The sequence below is a fragment of the Octodon degus genome, unplaced genomic scaffold (assembly GCF_000260255.1).
Source record: "Octodon degus isolate 3935 unplaced genomic scaffold, OctDeg1.0 scaffold00047, whole genome shotgun sequence".
Classification (NCBI taxonomy): domain Eukaryota; kingdom Metazoa; phylum Chordata; class Mammalia; order Rodentia; family Octodontidae; genus Octodon; species Octodon degus.
Window position 1 is genome coordinate 7287537 of NW_004524623.1, and position 22272 is coordinate 7309808.

General features: G+C 33.8%; 1 protein-coding gene across 4 annotated transcripts in view; it reads left to right on the forward strand.

Moving 5' to 3' along the window:
• Positions 1 to 22272, forward strand: part of Cnot2 (CCR4-NOT transcription complex subunit 2) — a 103554-nt gene that overhangs the window by 11293 nt on the left and 69989 nt on the right. The window contains exons 1-2 of one of the 4 annotated variants that reach the window (XM_023716258.1): positions 15741 to 15856; positions 16356 to 16498. In XM_023716258.1, coding sequence (XP_023572026.1) covers positions 16451 to 16498 — 48 coding nt within the window. In that variant the 5' untranslated portion in view covers positions 15741 to 15856; positions 16356 to 16450. Of the gene's footprint in view, positions 1 to 15740; positions 15857 to 16355; positions 16499 to 22272 lie in introns of those variants that run through there. The other 3 variants (XM_023716259.1, XM_004632162.3, XM_004632161.3) reach the window with 3 other exon arrangements.

The window sequence follows — 22272 nt, forward strand, 5'->3', positions numbered from 1 at the left end:
GACTCTGTACTAAATACATAAAAAATAAAAAAAGAACAATGTATTTGATTCCTAACACTATTCAAATTGAGAATTTGAAAAAATTTTATGTGCTTTAGGACAACTGTAGGAATTCTGAGGTGAATTTTTTAAGGGAAAATTTAAACTGGGTATGGTGGTGCGCTTCTGTATTCCAAGCTACTGGGGAGGCTGAGGCAAATAATTTTGAGTTCAGAGCCAGTCAAGGCAATTTAGTGAGATGATATCTCAAAATGAATTTTAAAAGGCATGAGGATGTAGCTGGATGATAGGTCATCTTAGATTTAATCCCCACAGTCCCTGAAGTAAACAAAAAATTTATAAAGGAGATAACTTGTAATAGAAATAGTTTCTTTAACTTCCCTATTTATTATTTTAGAATATTAGATGAAGATATATATCATGATAAGGAGCGACTACTATAATTGGTTTTAAAAGATTTTTTGTATGCTATAAATAAAAATAGAAGGATATGTGCTAAATAAGGCATTGGTAAAAAGTGATAATACCATACTTTTTATCAGATAAGTAGAAAGCAAAGATTAGGAAAAGAAAATAAAAATGACTTCCAAGCAACTTTCCAAACTGTAACTGGGACAAAAATCGTTTGTCACTTCCTGTGTATATCTGTATGTAAGCCCTGCAGACTTAATTTTCTCCCTTATTGTAGAGTGACGTGGAAATTTTAAAAAATGAAGTAAAGTGTGTGTGGGGGGGTTTGCATCCAGAAACAAGCACTGTTTCTATCTTTGTAATAGAAAAATGGGGATAGACTCTTTGAATTTTAACCTGAATTAATGAAAGCAGAAGCAACACTTGTGTTGTGAGACTCAGATTTTCAGTTTTCATTCAGAACAGAATGCTTAATGCCCAAAGTGCGGATGATTTAATCATTTGTTATTGAACATTTTAATTTTTCATTTTTGTATATAACACTCTGTCAACATCAGTTGTTTTTATACATTTGAGTATTTAGAAAACACTTCTTTAAGTATATTGATTTCAGAGTTATGGATTTTGGAGTTAACACCAGTGCTTAACGAATTGTTGTGCTTTTTTTTTTTTTTAATCAAATTACCTTACAGGCTTTAACATTCTCATTACAAGAGTAATTATAGTAATGGTTCTTATCTCATAATTGAGGAGGAGTAACTATGTATAGTGTTTAGCACAGCCTGTAATATAACAGAATACCTATTAGTGAAAACCTTCCCCCTCTTAGGTAGACTGTTCGTTCTATGGCATCTACAGGTTAAGTATCCTCTATCCAAAATGGTTGCAAGCAGAAGTGTTGAGAATTTGGATTTGTTTGCATTTTGGAGCATTTGCATAGACCTTACAGGTTGAGCATCACTAATCTGAGAAATCCAAAGTCAAAATTCTCCAAAATTTCAACCTTTTTGAGTGGCATATTGGTGCTCAAAATTTTTCAGAACTAAAAATATTTGAGATTTTTGGGTCTTTGTATTAGAGATACTTAACCTGTATTTTAAGTAGCTTTTCAAAATTTTTGTTTTTAATTCCAGCACTGGATCATGAATAGAATCAAGTCAGTATTGTTTACTATATATTTGAAACCTCACACAGGGCCTGGTGGATAATTCATGAAATATGCAAAAGATTCTTTTCCCTAATTTTTGCTGTTTTCTTACTTTTTTCTTACATCAAAGCTGTACCACTTTATAATCTTTTAAGAAATTTTTTTAAAAAGATCTTTTTTTAAAAAAATTTATTTGGTACAGGTTTTGCAGCTTGGACTATAGTGATCCTCCTGTCTCAGTCTGCTCAGTGCTGGGATTTAGGCATGTACCATCACACCTGTTTTTTTTTTTGGGGGGGGGGCTGGCATGGCATGTGGTACCAGGGATCAAACCCAGGTCTTTGCATTTGCCAGGCAGGTGCTTAGGCTGCCAAGCTATGTCCCCAGCCCCCAATTTATATTCTTAGCAACTGTGTAAATTGTCTACTTTTCAGTTCATTGTTAATGATACAGAATGTGGTTGTGTAAAAACACAGTTGTAAATTTTAAGGGTGTAAATGATAGTTTAGCTGGTTGTAGTGATGCATGCCTACAACCTTAGCACTTAAGTACTTGGAATATTAAGGCAATAGTATCTTTGGGAGTTCAAGGCAATCCTGGATCATAGAGTTCAAGGTAGGTCTGAATGAAATAGGGAGATCCTGTCCTCAAAAATGAACAAAAGTTTAAAAAAAATTGTATTTTAACTTTTCTAATATTAGTCCTGTTTGTTGTATAAACACACACACACACACACACACATATTTTTTTTTTTTTTTTTTTTTGGCAGAACCGGGGATTGAACTCAGACCCTTGCACTTGCCAGGGAAGCGCTCATTCTACTGAACCATCTCCCTGGCCCCATCACTTATATTTTATGTGCTTTATGCTTACGTTATTGAAAAGCACAATAAAAAATGTTGTAATAATTACGTCCATGTCAGGTATCATTCCATATTTGTAGACAGAGCAGTAAGCATTTAATATTGCACAAATATAAGGTGAAATAAATACACAGGGGCTGGCCATATTGCTCAGTGGATTAAAGTGCCTGCTTAGGCAGACGCAGTGGCCAGGGGGTTGAATCCCCAGGCCTGCCGTGCTGGCCCCACCCCATGGTGGTACACGCCTGTAATCCCAGCGCTTGGGAGCTGTAAACAGATGTAGATCACTATGAGTCTGATCTACATAATGAGACCCTGTAGACCCTGTACTAAATACATTAAAAATTAAAAAAAAAAACCCACAGAAACACTATCCTGTGATTGATCACAAAGTAGTTTAAACTGGATAAACTGGAAGATGTAGTTTGAGAAAATTTATGATTAATGTAAACATGTGAAATGCTATTACATTCTTTTGTCATTATTAAGCTTATGCTGTTTGGAGGATTTCAAAATCACTGATATCTGGGCCAGTGAATTGGCTCACTGGCTGAATTAGATTGGATCCCTGGTACCAAATAAATAATGAAAATCGTTGATATGTGGATATATTTTTAAATAATGAGTGGTTTGCTTTATGGGGAGTAGATAAAGACAGGTGACATCTGGGTTCTGTATTAAATACTTTATTACTGAGTTATATATTAATATGCCAAATGTTATATGTGCAAGGTATCTGTCATAAAAATATAATAGTGTACGAAATACAACATACTGTATGGTAATTAGTGTAAAGGATATAAAGAAAAGGAATCCCAGGGGATATAGAGTATATTTGAGGTACAGAATTAAATAAGCTAATAAAAGTCTTTTCTAGAAGTTGAACAGGTTAGCCTGAGGTGAGGGAGTAATTCTGTACACATCCAGGGAAAGGGATTCTATGAAGGGACAACAGAACAGATATCCTGAGTGTAGAATTTTTATTGTCTTATGAGTTGCCAAAATGTAATAGGAAGAGAATAAGGATAGAAAAGGTAGGACACCAGTGCTACTGAGACTTTGCTAAGCAACCATAAAGACTTTAGTACTTTCCCAGAATAAAATGATGTATCCTCTTTACAGTTACTACACTTGAATTCTTTCCCTGAATTCTATTGAAGAGCCAGAGATGCTCCTCAGTATACAACTTGATTACCTCCAATTAAACCTGCACTGCACCTGTATAATCCCAGCACTCTGGGAAGCTTGGCAAGTTTGAGGAGGATGAGAAATTCAAGTTCAGCCTGGGCAACTTATAGCAAGATGCTGTCTTAGAATAAAAAGTAAAAAATAGAAAAGTAGGAATGTAGCTCATTGCCAAGGCCCTAGGTTCAGTCCCTAGTGCTCAAAACAAAACAAAAATGAAAGAACCTTAAATTCAAAGTACATTTATTTCCTTTAAATTGCTGGACATCGTATTTGTGCAGCATGATACTCTAAAAAGTACCATTTGTTTACCAGTGTGATGATTATCTGGCTGGCTGGGAGCTATGCCCCCTGCTGCTGTTGCTGTCCAACATTTTTGATGTTCCTGGCCCAAGAAAGTTCAAATTTTGAAACATAGCTTTTACGTTAAATAATGTATATCACTTACCGTGTGGTAAAGACAGCAAAAAACAAAAATAACCAAATACCTAACTGTATAGAAGTAGCTCTTAAACTGAGAAACAATATAATTCAGTTAGATTATGAAAATATACATGTGTGATTTTAGAAAGTTCATACATGATTTAAATCTCTTGCAGAAAAAATATGATCTAGTGAATAGATGTCTGGATTAACCTTTTTTTGTTGTTTTTGAGGAGGGAGCTGCTGTCTGCATGTGTGCTAGGCAGGTGTTATGCCAACTCACCTACACCCCAAGCCTAAAGATTTATTTAAATTTATGTGTGTTTAGAGATGTATTTAAACAATGCATATCTTAAGATGGTCTTTCTCAAAGCAGAACTAATTTTTTATCTTAATATCCATAGAAATGACTTTATTTTTAATTTAAATGTGTTAAGGAAATTTACATGTGAGACACCTAAAGTGTCTTTTTCTTTGAGTTTTGATAATTTTTTGCACCTGTAGCCATCGCTGTGATTCAGATAAACAGCACTCCCATCACCCCTGAAGTTCAGATTTCAAGCAGTGATCCAAGCAGCAGTGAATCATTTATAACTGAGGCAACCCCTCATTTGCTTTTGGTCAGTATAGATTAGATTATTTTTTAGAGATTAAAATAAATGGAATATAAAGTATTCTTTTGTATTTTGACTTGTTTACTCAGCTTGATTTAAAAAAAATGCACAAAGCATTCATTTTTGTTGGGTAGGTGTTGTGTTTTGTTTTTGTCTAATACTAGTCTTCCTGGTTCTGAAAGATTTGGTGAGTGAATGCCTATTTGGTATAACAATACAAGTTTGATACAGCACCTTAGATTTCCTGTATGTCTTCATCAGTAGGACCTTAAAACTTCTAAGATTTGTCTGTTGCTGAATTTAAATATGTGCATAGATTATGTGAAAGGATGAGTTAGTGAAAAATGTGGAAGGTTTAAAATTCAGCATATTTATTCAAAATCTGACCTTTTCTCCTTTGAACTACCTTGGCATCCTTGTTTAAAATGAATCAAATACAAATATGAGGGTTTATTTCTAGGTTCTTAATGCTATTTGATCTTTATGTCCTTATGCCACTATGCTTTGATTATAGACTTAAGTTTGAAAACAAAATATGAAGTGCTCCAACTTTGTTCTTCTTTTTCAAGATTGTTTTGATTTGTCAGTGTCCCTTGAGTTTTAGGATTTGTTAATTTTTGCAAAGAAGCCAAGTAAAATTTTGATAAGGATTATGTTGGTTAGGAGATAATTTAGATTATTTGCCATCTTAAGACCTATCTATATGGTATAGCTTTCTGTTTGTATTGTCCTTTAACAGTGTAGTTTTCTGAGTATAAGTTTTGTTCTTAAACTTTTTACAACTGTTTTAATCTCTTTGATTTGGGAGAGGAATTGTTTTCTTAAATTCATTGGATTGTACATTGCTCATTTATAGAAATGTAATTCTTTTGCATATTGATTTTTGTACCCTGTAATCTTCCCATACTTTTTCATTTAACTGTTGTAAAAATGTTACTTTTACCGTTGGTACTAAAATCTAAATTATTAAGCTGCTGTAAAGTGTTTTAATTTTTAGTAGCTTCTTTAGGATTTTCTATATATAGTCTACAGATAGAGACAATTTCACTTCCTTCTAGTCTGTTTGCTTTCAATTTCATTTTCTTGCCTAATTATTCAGGCTAGAGTCTTTAGTATAATATTGAATAAAAACATCAAGAGTAGACACTTTAGTCTTGTTCTTGATCCTAAAAAGAAATTCAGTCATTCGTTGTTAATTATAATTATATAGTTTGGTTTGTCATAGTTACATTTTATTAGTTTGAAGAAGTCCCCCCCTTTTTTTTTGTTAAGTGTTTTTATTATGAAGGGCTTGGATTTTTTTACACTATTATTGTGTTGATATGATAATGTGGCTTTTGTCTTCTATTAATATGTTGCATTGATTGATTTGCTTTATTTTAGTTGTCTTTTCATAGGCTTATATATTTGTAATTTATATAGTTCTCTGAAGAGTGCCCAATTTATTATGATGAACATTTCTCTTTAATGAATTTTTAAATTTTATTTTGAGTCAGTGTCTTGCTAAGTCACTAAATTCACTACAATGAGCATTAACTTGAGATCCTCCTGCTACGGCTTCCCAGAGGGCTAGGATTTCAGGTGTGCACCACCATCCCATAAAATGAATTTTATCCTATAAGATTTTTTCTTTTTACAATATTCTTCTGTATTACTTTCCTAAGTGATGCCACAGGCCTACATCTTACTAGCATCATCTAGTTTGTACTAACTTAATCTCATATAGAAATCATACTTCTAAAAGATCTGTTCCCTTCCCCCTTTTTTGATGTTATTGTTACACACGTTGCAGCTTTGTATTTTACAAAATCAACGGTATGTTGCATTGGTAATAACCACACTTAATTTCATTTTGTTTAAAAGGAATGAGGAATAAAGGAGAGTAAATATACATTAATTGAATGTTACACTAATTTTCTTGTTTGGTTTTGCCCATTTTCACCATGGATTCAGGTTACCTTCTTACTCTGTTCTTATTCCAAATAGCTTAGCTTTCACCCATTTTTGTGCTGTATAGTCAAACACTCTTTCAAGTATTGTTATATGTTCATTGACACACTTACATTGTTTTAGATCATTTATGTTTTAAACAGTGTACGAGAATTTTGCATTTATACTTTTATTATCTTTGTAAGGTCTGATAGGCATGGATTCTGTCACTCTGTGTGTTTGATCTTTTTTTTTTTTTTAAAGATAAATGGGCTAGATAGAAAATTTCTTGCAAGTTCTTCTTTCAGCATTGACCATCACCCATAAGCTTCCCGTCATCATTCTTTCTGATGTGTAGTCAGCTAATCTCACTATTGAATGTGACATGTCACATTTCCTTACTTTAAAAGATTTGTCTTTGGCTTGTGCCATACTGTAGTGTGTTGTTTCTGCAATTAGTCTCATTTATTCTAGTTGCAATTAATCGAGCTTCTTAAGCATGAAGATTAATGTTTTTCATCAAATTTAAGTTTTCACCCATTTTGTGAACTAATTTTCTGTTTCTCTTCCTAATATTCCCATTACACATAAGTTGGTGTACTCAGTAGTGTCCCAATAACATCATTGAGATGTTATTCAAATGTCTTAACTTAGTTTCTCCTTTCTATGAGCTGTGTAGTCTCTCTCAGTCCATCTTTAAATTTGCCCGGTCTTTGATCCCTTAGTTCAAATTTACTGTGGACTCCTGAAATTTCTTTTTTACCTGGTACTGCTTTGCAGTACATACTATTCCTTGTGGGGTATGTGTGCATAACACATCTGAATTCTGTTTTCAGCCCTTTTCTCTCTTTCCTCCATCATTCAGTCCCCTTTCATTTTACAAAACATTTATCTGTACTTTGGTAGTTATCTTTTATTTTGCTCTGTTTATATATTGGGCTTCTTATATAAGAGAAACCATGCAATATTTATGTGTCTGTTCCTAATTTATTTCACATTAAATAAGTATGGTCTCAAGGTGTATCCATTTTCCTACAGATGACTCAAGCTTATCCTTCTCAATGGGAGAGTACTAATCTTGTGTATAAATAACACATACTGTTTATCCGTTTGTTGAGGGACATACAGGCCACTTCCAAGGTTTAGCTACTGTATTGTGAATTGTGCTGCTGTATTGCTTGTGAACTCGGTAATGTCCACTTGATTGTTTTGAACATCTTTCTTAAAGATTATTTATTTGATGGGACCATGTCATACTTTCCCTTCTTTCAGCATTCTTTGGTTCATTAAACATATTTATAGTAATTTCCTTGTAATCTTCATTGCCTGATGTCTTGGACTTTATACGGGTAGTTTCTGTTGCCCATGTTTTTCTACTTGTGTATTACTGTTGTCTTTTCTTTATATGTCATACCTGAGGATGGGGCGTTTTATATAATATATTGCAATATCTCGATACGGATTTTCCTCTTGTAGGTCTTCTTATTTGCTTGTTTAATGGCTTGATAAGCTAGTTTAATGAAGTTTTATATCCCTTGCAGTATAACTATTGTCTTGTGTTTGAGAAGGCAACCTTGGACATAGGCCTAGTTATCCTGTCTTGACAGTGGTTTCAACAGATCACATGCCCTCCCATTTATATTTCTGTTAAGCTGTCTGCTACTATGGGTATTAAGTTGTTCATTACTACTCATTGCTGGTGATTATTTTATTAACTTATTTTGCCTCTATCCCGGATCTTCGTGCTTCTCACATGCTGCATTATACTTATTACCTCAGTGTACACTATTCCTGCTCATCTCTGCAGCTGCGTGTGTCTGGGGAGCACCAACTTGAATGGGACTTTGATACTTACCTATATTCCGTTGAATTTCTTCATTATCTCACTTTCTTAGATTATTTCATACCTTTTCCTCTCTCTTAAGCCTATGACATTTCTAATATATATGCTCTTTTCAACTGATGGTCTCATTTCTTGTTTTATTAAGAAAACAGCAGCAATTGTCCACTTACCCTAATCTGTCTCTGTCTTATGTCAGTGTATCCTTGTGGCTAAGGCAGGTCTGTCTTGTAGATTCCATCTATATCTTCTCTAAGCCATCATTCCGGTCACCAATTCCCATTTTATAACATCAGCTTTTCTTGCTATGCTATCATTTTTTCCATCTTAAAAGCCTTCACTGAACTATTTTTCCCTCTTTTCCCTGGCTTTTGTGGGAGAATTGTTTAAAAAATGTCTATATTTTGTGAACCAAACCTTGTTAGTGCCCCCATTACATCAAGCTATTCTATTAACTTTATACTGTAAGTCCAAAGACTGGGCACTGAAACAGGGTGTGGTGGTGTACACCTGTAATCCCAGCACTGGGGAGGCTGAGACAGTAGGATCACTACAAGTCCGAGCCAGGTAGCAAGACCCTGTACCAAATAAATAAATAAATAAATAAATTTAATAAACATCTCTTTTCTCCTTTTTACATTTGAAATAGTTGCTTCTCCTTGAACCACTTACCCCAGTTATTTTGTTGGCTGTCTACCATGTTTCTTCAGTTTTAACTTCTTTGCTCTTCCTCCAGGCAATCAAGTAGAATATGCAGCTGTTACTATTTTCATACGTAATAGGAAATTTAGCAGTTTGTTTGGGTTAAGGATAAAACTCAACAGCACACCGCTTGCTTGGCAAGCACAAGGTCCTGAGTTTGATTCTCAGTACCTCCCCCCACAAAAAAAATACCCTGTTTAAACATGATGAAGGCTGTAGAAAAATGGGAGTAGTATAGAAAGTTACCTCCCCTCCTCTACTGTCTTAATTTTAGACTCCAGTTTGACTCTAAAACAAATGCCCTTTTAAAGTTTGTGGTTTAGAAATTGTTGAACATCTGTTACTTAAGTTCAGTAGGGGTCCCTCAGTTTTATTTCATTGTGGATTTAACACTTTATAGAAGAAAATTTCAGTGTCTTGAAATTATAAGCCTGTAGACATACAGAACTACATCAAATGCATAGAATTCTTGGAGTATATGTGATAGAAATACAGAGAAGACAAGCACAAAATTAAGTTGTTGAATATTTAAGTATGATGATCAGAGAGTAAATTGACTTCAAGGTAACACTGTTAATTAAAAATTTTGGGGGGAAATATAGGCAACTTTTCATCATGTTAAGTAGTTTATTTTATTACACTGTGAAGCTTATATTATTGTAATACTAAGATTTTCAGAAATACTAGGTTTAATATAGTTAATATAGCAATTTTATGAGGTTAAGTGTAGTAATTACTATAGAAACTATAATTCTTGTTTTATTTATATTTTATTTTCTCATGTTTTTTGCAGGTACCTCTAGTCATCAACTTAGAATCTGAAAAACTCCATGTGATCAAACTAACAATTAGGTCATAGTAGCAAAGAAACAATTTTTTGTGATTGCAATCTATTAGTTTCTTGACACAGTTGAAGAACTTGAGAAACTCTAGGTTTTAAAGAAGATGGCTAAAAGTGTTTCCTTTTATTTTTATTGAGTTCCAGAGGAACTAGTCACATCTTGTAGTTGGTTTTAATAAGTACTCAGACTGGAGTATAGTGGCCTCTGTATTTGCAAAGTAAAAAATAAAAGTCTTAACTGGTTCAGATGCCTTACCCTGACTAAATTCATGTTTCAACTTAATTTTGAATGTATACTGCCAATTCTAGATGTCTTAGGTACCATGCAACTTTCACACTATTTTGACTGTTGGAAGTCAGTTTTTAAAAATTGCATGCTTTTAAAAATTCTTGTAAATCAGTCACCTTATTTTACAGCTGTACAAAACTAAGGCAAGGAAAAAACAATTTTTTTTTTTTAATCCTTATGACTTTGCCTTTTCCAGAATGTCATAGAGAATCATTCATGATTGTTTTGATTTAGATTCTTTGCTGTAGCAAAAATGCAGAATTTACCTATTCATATATTTTTATTACTATTGAATAAGTGAATCTTGAATTCTTAAATAATCTGTTGTATGGATATATTATCTCTTTCACTTATTGAAGGGACATCTTTATTAGTACTAACATTCTTGTACTAGCTTTGGTATAAACAAATTTTTAGTTTATTTTGATACAATACTTCAGGGCACAACCACCAAGTTGTATGTGAGCTTATATTTATACTGCTGAACTGTTTTCTAAAGTGCCTGCAGGTACCTTAATTTTTTTTTTTTTGTCCTTTTTTTTTTTTTTTGAATGGAAGGACTTTTTTAATTCTTAAAAATTAAAAGAATTTAAAAAACCCTTAAAATTTATTTATTTATTTACTTGGTAGAGGGTCTTGCAGTGCAGCTTGGACTTGTAGTAATCCTCCTGTCTCAGCCTCCCTTGTGCTGGGATTACAGGCATGTACCACCATGCCTAGTTTTAGTGGCCAGCATGGTGAGCCTGCATGCAGTACTGGGGATCGAACCCAGGTCCTTGCCTTGCTACTGCTTACCAGGCAGGTGCTTAGACTGCCAAGCTATTTCCCCAACCCTAGTACCTTCATTTTTGCAAAATAGTTTAGCTAGATTTTTGAGTTCTTTAGTGATTTTTTTTTTTTTGGTCAAACTCAGGACCTTGCACTTGCCAGGCAGGCACTTATGGCTCTGAGCTATCTCCCTGACCTAATGATAGTTTTTGTTTTTGTTTCTGTACTTAAAAAATTTGATTCACTCTCTCTCACTTTCCTTGCTTCTGATGAGTAGTCTAATGTCAGCCCCCACAACAGATGCTTTAAATTTTTTCTGCCTTTTCACAGAAGTACAAATGATCGTGAAAAAATGGTCAACATTACTGGCCACTAGAGACTAAATGGAAATAACATTGGGTTTCCATCTTACCCCAAATAGAGTGACCATGATCAAAATTCAACTAACAACATGCTGATGAGTGTATAGTGAGAAAGGAACCCTTCCACATTGTTAGTGGGAATGTAAACTAATACAACCACTGTGAAAATCAGTATGGAGATTGCTAAGAAGACTAAAAACTGGAAAATCAGTGATTTTGCTATGAAATATTATGATGGTTTTGTTGTTCTCCTTGGAAGTTGTTGAACTTGGGTCTGTGAGTTCTTAGTTCTCATCAAATGTAGAAAAACATAGTTGCCATTTTTTGTCCTTTCCTCTTCATGCGATAATAGTTACATTTTTACGTTAGATCTCTTCCTTCAGAAACTTTCATAGTTTCATAAACTGTCCTGCTTAATACTTTTTGGTAGTTCATGATTTAGACCCATATAGTTTTTCTTTTCATAGTTCTTTTCTCACTGTTTAATTTTTGTTTTTCTTGCTGCTGTGTCTTCAGGTGCATTAGACTTTTCCTTTGCAGCATTTAATCTGCTGTTAGTCTTAGCCAGTTTATTTTTTTATATATATTTGAATTTTTATCTGTTGCTCAATCTGAGCTGTTAAAAATGTTTTTAATTTTCAAATAATTATAAATTACAGCTGTTTATATGCCCATAATTTAGCTTTCCCCAAAAATATTGCCTTGCATTGTCAAAACCAGAAATTTATCAACACAGTGAAATTAGTCTGTAAATTTATTTCACCAGTTTTTGTATGCTTTCACCGCTTCAGTATATCTGGCTTATTCTGTGATACCATCATGTGAACCAAGATACAGAACTTCTCTACAAAGAAAAGCCTTTGTGCTGCCAGTAGGGGTCTTTTTTTCATATTTTGAATTGTTGTCATATGCATTCTTTTTTGTTTTAGCATTCTTGTTTACTATCATGTCTGTGGTTGCTGAATCTTATTTCAGTTTATGTTTCTCTTTGTAATAGGTTGTATTTCCTGTTTTTTTTTGTTGAAGCTAGATGCTTAATTTACATTAGTTTATACTAAAGTTTGTTGTATTATTTTATATATTACTGGGTTTTGAGGATACAGTTGTGTTACTTAGAATCAGTTTAATGTCTAGAGCTTTGTTCCAGTCTAGACCATCTTAGTTCTAAAATTCGATTTGGTTGGCTGAAATATTTATTGCCTTTTCAATTGTGTTTGATTTCCTATGTAAAGTCCTTCTGTTCTAGTTGAACATAAACATGAAGGTTGACTGTTCCTCTTCAGAAATTTTTTGTCCAAACTCAGTATTTTTTTGATCTTTTTAAAAATTTGTGCAGGGTCTTGCTACACAGCTCAGGCCTGCATCGATCCTCCTGTCTCGCCCTCCCCAGCGCTGGGATCATAGGCGTGTGTCATCACACCCAGGGTTCCAGGGCTGGCGTGGAATGTGAATAAACTCAGGTCCTTGTGCTTGCCAGGCAGGCACTTAGCCTGTTGAGCTTTGACTCAGTCATGTGCATGCACAAATCATTCCTCAGTTTAAAAGATTACTTGGGAATCTCTCTTCAGATCTTTGACACATTTTATCTCTTGTTTTTTTCAAATTGTAGCTACGATGGTATCTTTAACTTGAAATGTTTCTAGACCATTGACTTAATCCTGTGAGAGCTTTGCACTCTGATTGGTTTTTTCCTTTCCCTTTCTTAGCAATCCAAGAACTATATAAATAATGAGCTGGGAAAACTGATAGAGCTCATTTCATTTACTTGATGCTTTCTGTCCTAAGGTGACTGTTTGAAACCATTGTCTAAAAGCCATTGTTTGTCTTCTTTTCTGGTATTTTAAGATAGCAAAGTAATTGGATTCTCTTTTTCTGTCATTTCTCTTTTTTCTACATACTTGTGTTAGTTTCGTTTTATGTATTTGGTACAGGGTCTCACTACACAGCTTGGACTCATAGTGATCATCCTGTTTTCAGCCTCTCCAGTACTGGGATTACAGGCATGTGTCGCTGTGCCCGGACTCTGTCACGGGCTCAGTGCGATCTGGGCATGGGGCCAGCGGAGCATGCGGGAGCAGGTATTGAACCCAGGCCCCTGCGCTTGCCAAAGCAGGCACTTAGCTGAGCTGTCTCACTGGCCCTACATACCTGTTTTGTAGAAAATTTGATTATAGTTTTACAAATGTGTAGTTGTCTTTTTTTTTTTTTTTTTTTTTTTCAGGAGAACAGCGATATGCCCAACTTGCAGTTTGACTTTTTTGTCCCCTGTTAAATGTTATAATAAAAAATATTTAAATTTGTTCATTACTTCTATACATTGTGTATTTTATGTGCAGCCCAAGACAGTACCATTTTAACTTTTAATGGGGAGGGCACAGGTTGGACTCGCCTTGCATGCATGGTCCTTTTCAAGTACTATCTCATATGTATACTTTGTCTTCCATTTATTTTATTTTATTTTTATTTACTTACTTGGTACAGGGTCTTGCTATGCAGCTTGGACTTGTAGTGATCCTCCTGTCTCAGCCTCCCCAGTGCTGGGATTACAGGCTTGCGCCCCCCATGCCATTTTGGTGGCTGGCTTGGCTCGGTTTGGTGCGGGGCTGGGCCGACATGGCATGTGGTACCTGGGATCAAACCTGGGTCCTTATGCTTGCCAAGCAGGCACTTAGACCTCCAAGCTGTCTGCCCAGCACTCGTCTTTCATTCCTAGTATGACTATTATCAACACAAATATATTACTAAGCATTTTTAATACATTATAGTGATGATAGTGCTGAAGAATGTTAACTTTCCTCGTTACTTGGAAGAAAATAAAGTGATTTAAATCTTCCCTTTGTTTACAAAAGGAGGTAATGATTCTAATGCAGAATATTAGCTCCTAAATCGGCCTGAGTATATACTGGCTATGGATTGTAACCTTAAGCCTTAAAGTATTAGAAGTTATTCCAACAGGAGAAAGGGTATTAGTATATTTCAAACCTAATTAATTTTATGTAATTAGATCGTGTTCTTAAAGATAATATAGCATCATGATATTGAAAATTACTTTGATTTTATTTGAAGTTCTAAATACATCTTTTTTTTTCTTTCTAATTTTATTGAGAAACAAATAGCAATGAGACAGTTTCGAAACAGGTTAGTAGGACAGTTACAATAATTAATATGTTGCATATTGTTTTCTTTGTAGTAGTTATTCATAGTACAAGATGCAGACATGGTATCCTGTCCAAACACTATTAGTACAAATCTTTCTTTTCATTTAAATACATCTTTTGATGAAACTAGTAAAATTTGCAGGCACATAAGCATTATTCAAGAAGGAAAATGCTCTGATTCTGGTAGTAATCACTGACATTTTGCACTGTTGTCCATTGAATTTAGAGTTACCATGAATACATTAGTGTTGACAGATCCTGCTTTAAAACTTACTGAAAAAGATTAATGTTTTGTGAATGATTGATAAAATAGTTTTCTCTTTTGTGACAGATAAAAGAGCCTGTGTATTACTTAACTATTACTTAACTAAATAGTTAAGTTCACATGGTATCTTTCCTTTTCAGTAATCTAATTCCTTGCTAGTGATAAGGATTACATTCATAGTAGTAAATATACTTAGTTGTTTTTTTTTTTTTTTAACTTTTACCCTTGCTATATTTGAGAGACATAATTAATTCCAGAGGGATATATATAAATTGGGTTAGAACAAACTGGTTTACCAGTAAACTCTGGTTTCCCAGAGTCAGGCATCCTGAAGATTTTCAGCCAAACACAGAATGTAAGATTGTCAGAACTGAGTAGCAGTGTAGCTCCCACTAACTTTATGATCAAACATATAAAATAGGCAGTCAGTAGGTTTTTTTTATCACCTGGATTCTTTTAAAACCTTTGGATTTAATGATTTGTTGTCCTTAAAACATTTTCCTCTTTTAGCAGATTGCTTTTTAGGAGCAACACACACAGATGTTTAATTTTGTCTGTCAGTTGTATTATTGATTACTATCCTTATGAATTATAATTTGGATGTTTTATTATCCCCTTCTAAAGTACAGTTCAGATATTAATCATTCTAAATTTGAGTGTAAAATCGTATTGGCTAGCAATATTTGTTAAGTAGGTATGCATCCTATTCTTTAGGGCAAATATTTTACCAAAACTTAAGAGGAAGATATTTCTTTTGAAAACATACTTAAAAATTATTTTTGTGGGCACTGTGCTTCAGTTGAACTCTCGTTTCATCATAGCATTTTGGTGACTATCACTTCTACTTCAGTGAATTTTGTACTTAAGGTCCACAAAGCTTAAGCCATATTGGATGACTATCTCTGCTTTGGCTAAGAAATGATTTTTTTTTTTTTTTTGCCAGTATAAAAGATCTGAATTTTATTGGAGTATGCAGGAAATTGGAGGACTGAAGGACAAAAGCAGTCATGAAAGTTGGGGTTCATTCTTCCATTGGAGTAAAGTTTAATAGAATATTAGGTTAGCATCTATTAATTATCTTAAAATATATGATACAAACCCATTTAATGGTATAGGAGTGAACAGAATGGTGTGAATTAGTAGCTATCTAAATAACTCAAAACCATATTACCCAAATACTTAAGCATTTGAGTAAGTGATATGTAATTAAGTGACTGAGTATGAATGAATATGTAAGAGATTAACCAGAGATTATTTAGAAGAAAAAAATGTTAGTTGATGAGTGATCTTTTATATTCACCTTAAGTTTCTTTCTTGTATATGATGTCTGGTGGACCCTCATAATTGAAATGAGAGGAAAGGTTTATTCATATTGAATAATTTTTATCTCAAATGAAGTATGTCCTCTAGCCTTCCGTAAACTGGCTAAGAGGACAGATGAGTTAGACTGTAATTTTTGTGTTTACTGTTTTTTTATATATCTTAGTAGATATTTATGCTATTGTTCATTTATTTACATGTTAGTAATTTTGATGGCTTTTGGATAATTCCACTCTAGAGGGAGAACTGGTGGGCGGTCCTTCCTGTGACACGACCCTTGAGTGACAGTTCTATTTGATTGCCTCCAGTACTGTGAGGAAAGGACACGACTCTATGGTGAGGACTGATGGACATACATTATCTGAGAAAAGAAACTACCAGGTAAGATTCATTTTCTTTCTCTCTATTGCTTATATAACTACACTGAACTCTTTTAATGTTATTAAAACAATTTATATTTAATTATAACTAGTAAATTTTTAGTTTATACTAAAATTGAGAAATTTCTATTAAATTTTAAAGGTATATACTGGATTTGAATGTTGAAATAGTTGGAAACGTTTTTCAAAATAAAGCATGCTCCTAATGCTCATTTTTAGTGTCACAATTTTTCTACTGTTTATGTAAAAGCTGATATATAATGTATAAATTTGTGGCTAGATTCAGAGATAATAGTATATGTAATGTGATTTTTTTTAACACATTCTTGAAGACTTTAAAACTTTAGACTTAAAATGTGTTTTGTATAATAAAAGAACTACAGAAACGCAGACAAAATTGGTAGAGGAGAAATAAAAATGAGACATCCACGATACTGACCCAAATTGTATGGAAATTTGTATTAGTTTGCTGTCCTTACTGTGCCAGGTTCTTGTTCTCTCATTTAATAATTTGGCTAATAGTATCCATCTGTTATACAATGTGTAGGGAAGCCATAAATATAGTTGAAATGAAGCATACTGTTTTCAACTCTTTAAAACAGTTGAGGGCTGGGGCGATAGCTCAGTGGCATAAGCGCCTGCCTGGCAAATACAAGGTCCAGAGTTTGATCCTTGAAACTGCATGCAGTGCCAGCCCGGAACCCTGGGCATGCTGTGCCGCCCTGGAACTGGGTGTGGTGGTGCATCTCTGTAATCCCAGCTCTAAGGAGGCTGAGACAGGAGGATCACTATGAGTCTGAACTGCCTAGTCAGACTCTGTATCCAAAAAAAAGGTGAATTTTAAATATAGTGCTATTAAATAGTGGTTTTGTTTTAAAAATGTGTAAATGTGAATGTAATTTTTTAAAGGAAACTTGCTTTAACATTGATAGTCATATAATTATTTGTTAAGAATATAGTCTAGAAATACAGAATACAAAGTAGTTTAAAGCTCAAGTAAAATTTAAAATCTTGCTTTCCCCTGACTCCACCAGTTTCATTTCTCAAGTATGAAGGCAGTTAGTGGGATAACAGCAGTCTTGGCTACCTTCATGTATCTATGAATCATTTGTTTTAATTTAATTCTTTTTTTTACTCAAAATAGAAGTTTGAGTAGGGAATTTTTATGGTGTATAATATAGTAAAGTGCCTTTCATTAAAAGATCTGAGTCTTGGTTTTAGGCACTGTCCTCAATAGATACTTTAATATTTAACCTTCCTAGTATTTCACCTCACTTGATGTATGAAGTTTCTTGTCAGGTCTTTCTTTATAATTGTAATAAGCCAGAGTATCTGAGGCTGTAAATTAGTTCTTTCTGTAACCCTTTCTTCTAAGACTTGACCAGTATAGCCTTTTATAATTATTTGTATTACAACCATCTTCTTGGGCTTTCCATCTTTTGGAAGGTTCTATAGAAGTATTTTAAGAATTTTTTGATTCTAGGTTATGTGGCATTTGAGTGTTCATAATCAATCCAGTTTATAAAATGTAAGTATAGAAATTTTGTTTGACTATGCAGTACAGTTAATGTACCTCATGGAACCATAACCATATAGAATTCCAAAATTTGTACTTAAGAATGGAATAAAACTTGTTTTACACATAAAGAGATTGGCTAAATCTTGCTCATGCTACTCTGAAAACATTACTATTGTCCCAGTCACATTACTCATAATACATTTTTTCCAGCATACCAGAAGAACAAAAACAAAAACAAAACAAAAACCATTTTTGGTTAATTTTGCTGATTGAAAATAGTTTGCCTTTTCTCTTTTGTTGTTGTATAATGATGCTTAATGCACATGGAAGTATTCGGACAACAGTTGTTTACATCTGGATTGTAGAATTATTTTGAAACCTCCTCCGAAAAGGACATGTCTAGATACAACTTCCTGTTGAATGTTATGATAAATATATTAAGAACATATGGGATTCACAGCATAATATTCAAAGGAATGTTTAATTACCAAAATAGCATTTGTATTTTAGTCTGTACATTCTTAGATAAAACCAGTTTCAATTTTTTAAAAGTTCTATTTTGGAGGTATTTTATTTTTCATAGTTAAAGTAAGATTTCTTTTTAACCATATTTATAACTATGTTAATTTATCTTTGAGGGCTTTAGCTTTTACAGATCACTTGATTCTTGAAGAATCCTGATAATGGGATAATACTCAATAAAAGAATAGCAGTTCTTCACTCATTTCCATATAGACCTAATTAAAGCCTTTAGAATTCATTAGTTCAGAAAGGTGCATTCTTCTTGGCTCTCTGGTAAAAGTGGTTTTCAGATTAGCATGGGTTGAAGTATTCATTTTTATGGTGGTACCTAACTTCGTTTACTTTCTCATTGCACATTTAAGCGCAGTTAGATATTTGAAGTTTAGTTACAGCAGTTGAAGTTTATTTGCATACATAGGTTGGTGTATTAAGTAGGACAGTTTATTAAATGGTTCATAGCTCATTTGTTTTGGAAGGGTTATGAAGCTATTTCCAAGGAGATATTATCCTTTTTTGTTTTTGCTATAATTTTCTTCCTCTAGCTTACTAATTTATCCTAGATATTAGCATGCACAAATACAAATTATATTAGTAACTAATCTCACTAATGAGTGACTTTCTTACTCAAGCTCCTAGACACTGGTGGCAAACCCATGGCATGAGTGCTGCAACAGACTTTTACTATTGCTAGCTCTAAGAGGTTCACTGTCACACATAGTTTTGCTTGGTTCTGTTCTCCTGTGTTGTTTACTTTTCCAGAGTTTCTTCTGTTACTCCCCCGATAGTGGGTTTTTCCATTTGGTAGTAAAAGACTGCTTTTAGTTTCCCTGTTACATACTTTTACACTGTAAGCTTTCACTCGCATTGGCTCACTGCATTTCATGTCTTTCTTCCACATAATTCAAGCATTCGATTGCACTTTTGCCAGAAATCACTGTAGAATGGGCTTGACATTCCTTTGCCTTGCTTTTCTGCTGCATACTTCTAGTTCAGTGTTCGCCATAATACATTCAGTCCTCTGTTCAATTGTCTTTGTCTCCGTGTAGATCCGTACTGACCTGTACTGTAGGCACTAGCCATGAATGATTTTTTTTTTTTTTTTTTTTTTGGCAGAACCAGGGATTGAACTCAGGCCCTTGTGCTTGTCAAACAAGCGCTTATTCTACTGAGCTATCTCCCCGGCCACACGCAAATGACTTTTTAAATTAAGTAATACTAAGACTTTCGCTTGTAGATCACATAAGCCGCGTTTCAAATGCTCAGTGGTTACATGCTGCTAATGCTTGCCATATTGAAAGTTGTAGATTAGAATTTTTCATCATTGCAGAAAATTACATTAGACCATGCTGCTGTATGCATTACACTTCTTGAAAAGTAGGACTGTTTATTTTGATTCTGCCCTTACCTACTGTGATGTACCTATATGAAGACAGGTGCTCAGCACATATTTTTTCAGTAAAGCTAAGTAAAACAGTGAAATAATGGAAAAGAACTAGGGAAATGTGCTAGATAACCTATTACTAATATTTCTGAGATATTTCTTGTTACTTTGGATAGAATTTTTCACTATGAAGTCATTTCCTTTATATTGTGTTTAAATCAGAGAATAACAGATAACTCAATTGCAAAAATGATGAAAATACAAAAGATACAAAATTTACTGGGAAAGCTCATCTTTTCAGATGTACTAGGGACTGTATAAGTGGAGATGTAATTTGCTCTTTGTTTTTAGTGAATGTACATTTTGTAGGTGCTTATAGTAATATATTCAAAAGAATAGGAAAAAAAATGAGTTTCCAGTCCATCCAAAACCTTAAATACTTTCTGAAGGCCTCACTATCTGACTATTTACCAAAGATTTTACATAATATAAAGCATTTTGTTACACAAGCCATCTAATTATGTAATTTGTATAATTGAAATACACCAATGGATGTGTTTCTGTTTGGTATGTAAGCTTTATGTAATACTATACAAGTTAACATTACAATGCAGATTACCTGCCCCAGGGCAGGTGGAGCATCCACACCCACAATAATCAATCATATGCTCCAGAAGCTACCCCAAGACTGCATGAGGCATTGGGGTGACACCTATATACAAACCATAACAGGTGATTTATGTCTCATTCATTTGGAATAATACAGCTGATAAAATTGATATTGTTCTTCTAATTACATTTTATACAATGTGATATAAGTTCTACTAAAACCCTTTTTTTATGGCACCCTCTAGTATCTTGATAATTTTTCCTGTAGTTCCTCTAGGCCCAAATAAATTCTGCTAAGTATTTAGGTTAGATCATTTATAATAGTAGTTGACATGGTATCTGACAGCTGCTACTTTGTTTTCCAAGGAGATTTAAAATAATCTGGTAGCATGCTTATGTGTTCCACTGGGGGTACTTTTGAGAATTTATGCCCTGAGTTTTATACATAAAATATCAAGTATTCTCTTTCAGAAAAATACATATAAGTCATCTACTTCAACTATGAAGATAGGCCGTATGTATTCCTTAAATTGAAAATTAACGTATTACTACAAATACATCTGTGAACCAGAGAAAATATAGGAGCAAGTAGTTACCTTTTGAAATACTGTCAGAGACCTTATGTGGCAACTTATTTTTCATCTTCTGAATTCTCTCATAAAAATAGAATAGCTAGGTAGCAAAACCAAAACTCATAAACATTTTTGTAACAAAATTGGTAACTAGGTATCCAAAAAAACCTAAAATATGGGTACATATGAGCTAACAAAAAGATGACATCAGTTTTTGTGGATAAAATTGTAGAGACATGTTGTTTCTGGGGAGCTGGGAGTAGAAACACTTGAAGTACCTGGGTATTCATTGGTAAGTACAACTAGCCAGTTTGAGATAGATTTTGTCAACCACATTAGGTTGAATAAGGGACCTATGATAAGGCTAAAGTGAGGGGCACAGACTAGATCTGTTAACTATTGAGAATGATTTATTAGTGTTTCCTTTTGGGATCTCACAAGGAGAGGAATTGGAATGGAAGAGGACATGAACAACAGAGACATTGGGAAAGGAAGGTGCATATAAAAATGAAAGAGACGAGCTGGGGAGATGGCTCGGTAGAGTAAGCGCTTGCCTGGCAAGTGCAAGGACCTGAGTTCAATACCTGGTTCCACAAAAAAAAAAAAAAGGGAAAAAATTAAAGAGACAGATAGAGCAAAAATAATCTCAACCACAACATGAAAACAACAGAAAAGGGGGATTTACATGAAACTAAAGATGCTATCTTTTAAAATCCCAGATCCTAATATTTCAGGAATATTAAATTCACAAGACATCTAGGAATATGGTTGGAAGCACTTTCATTGTTAATGAGTTCTGTCCAAAGTATTTGTTCTGATCTGACAGTTGATAATGTCAGAATTTAAATCCTTTTTCAGTCTGGAGATGGTGTTTGAGACATCTTACTTTATTCAGATTAATTATATTGTCCATTGAAGTCTAGATTTTTTTGTTTTACCTTTCATTTTTAAATTTAATGAATCCAGAATTGTATGTTATATATGATATGAGGTATCCAGTTTCTTTTATTCTGTTTATTCAATTTATTACCACCATGTATCTTATGTCTCTGTTCTGTTGTTTTTGTGTGTTTGTCTCTGCCTGTACCAGTGTGTTTTTAAAATTCCTATGCCTTTTTGTTAAATAATCATGTCTCTCTGTTAACCTTGGTTTTTCATGAATGGCTTAATTA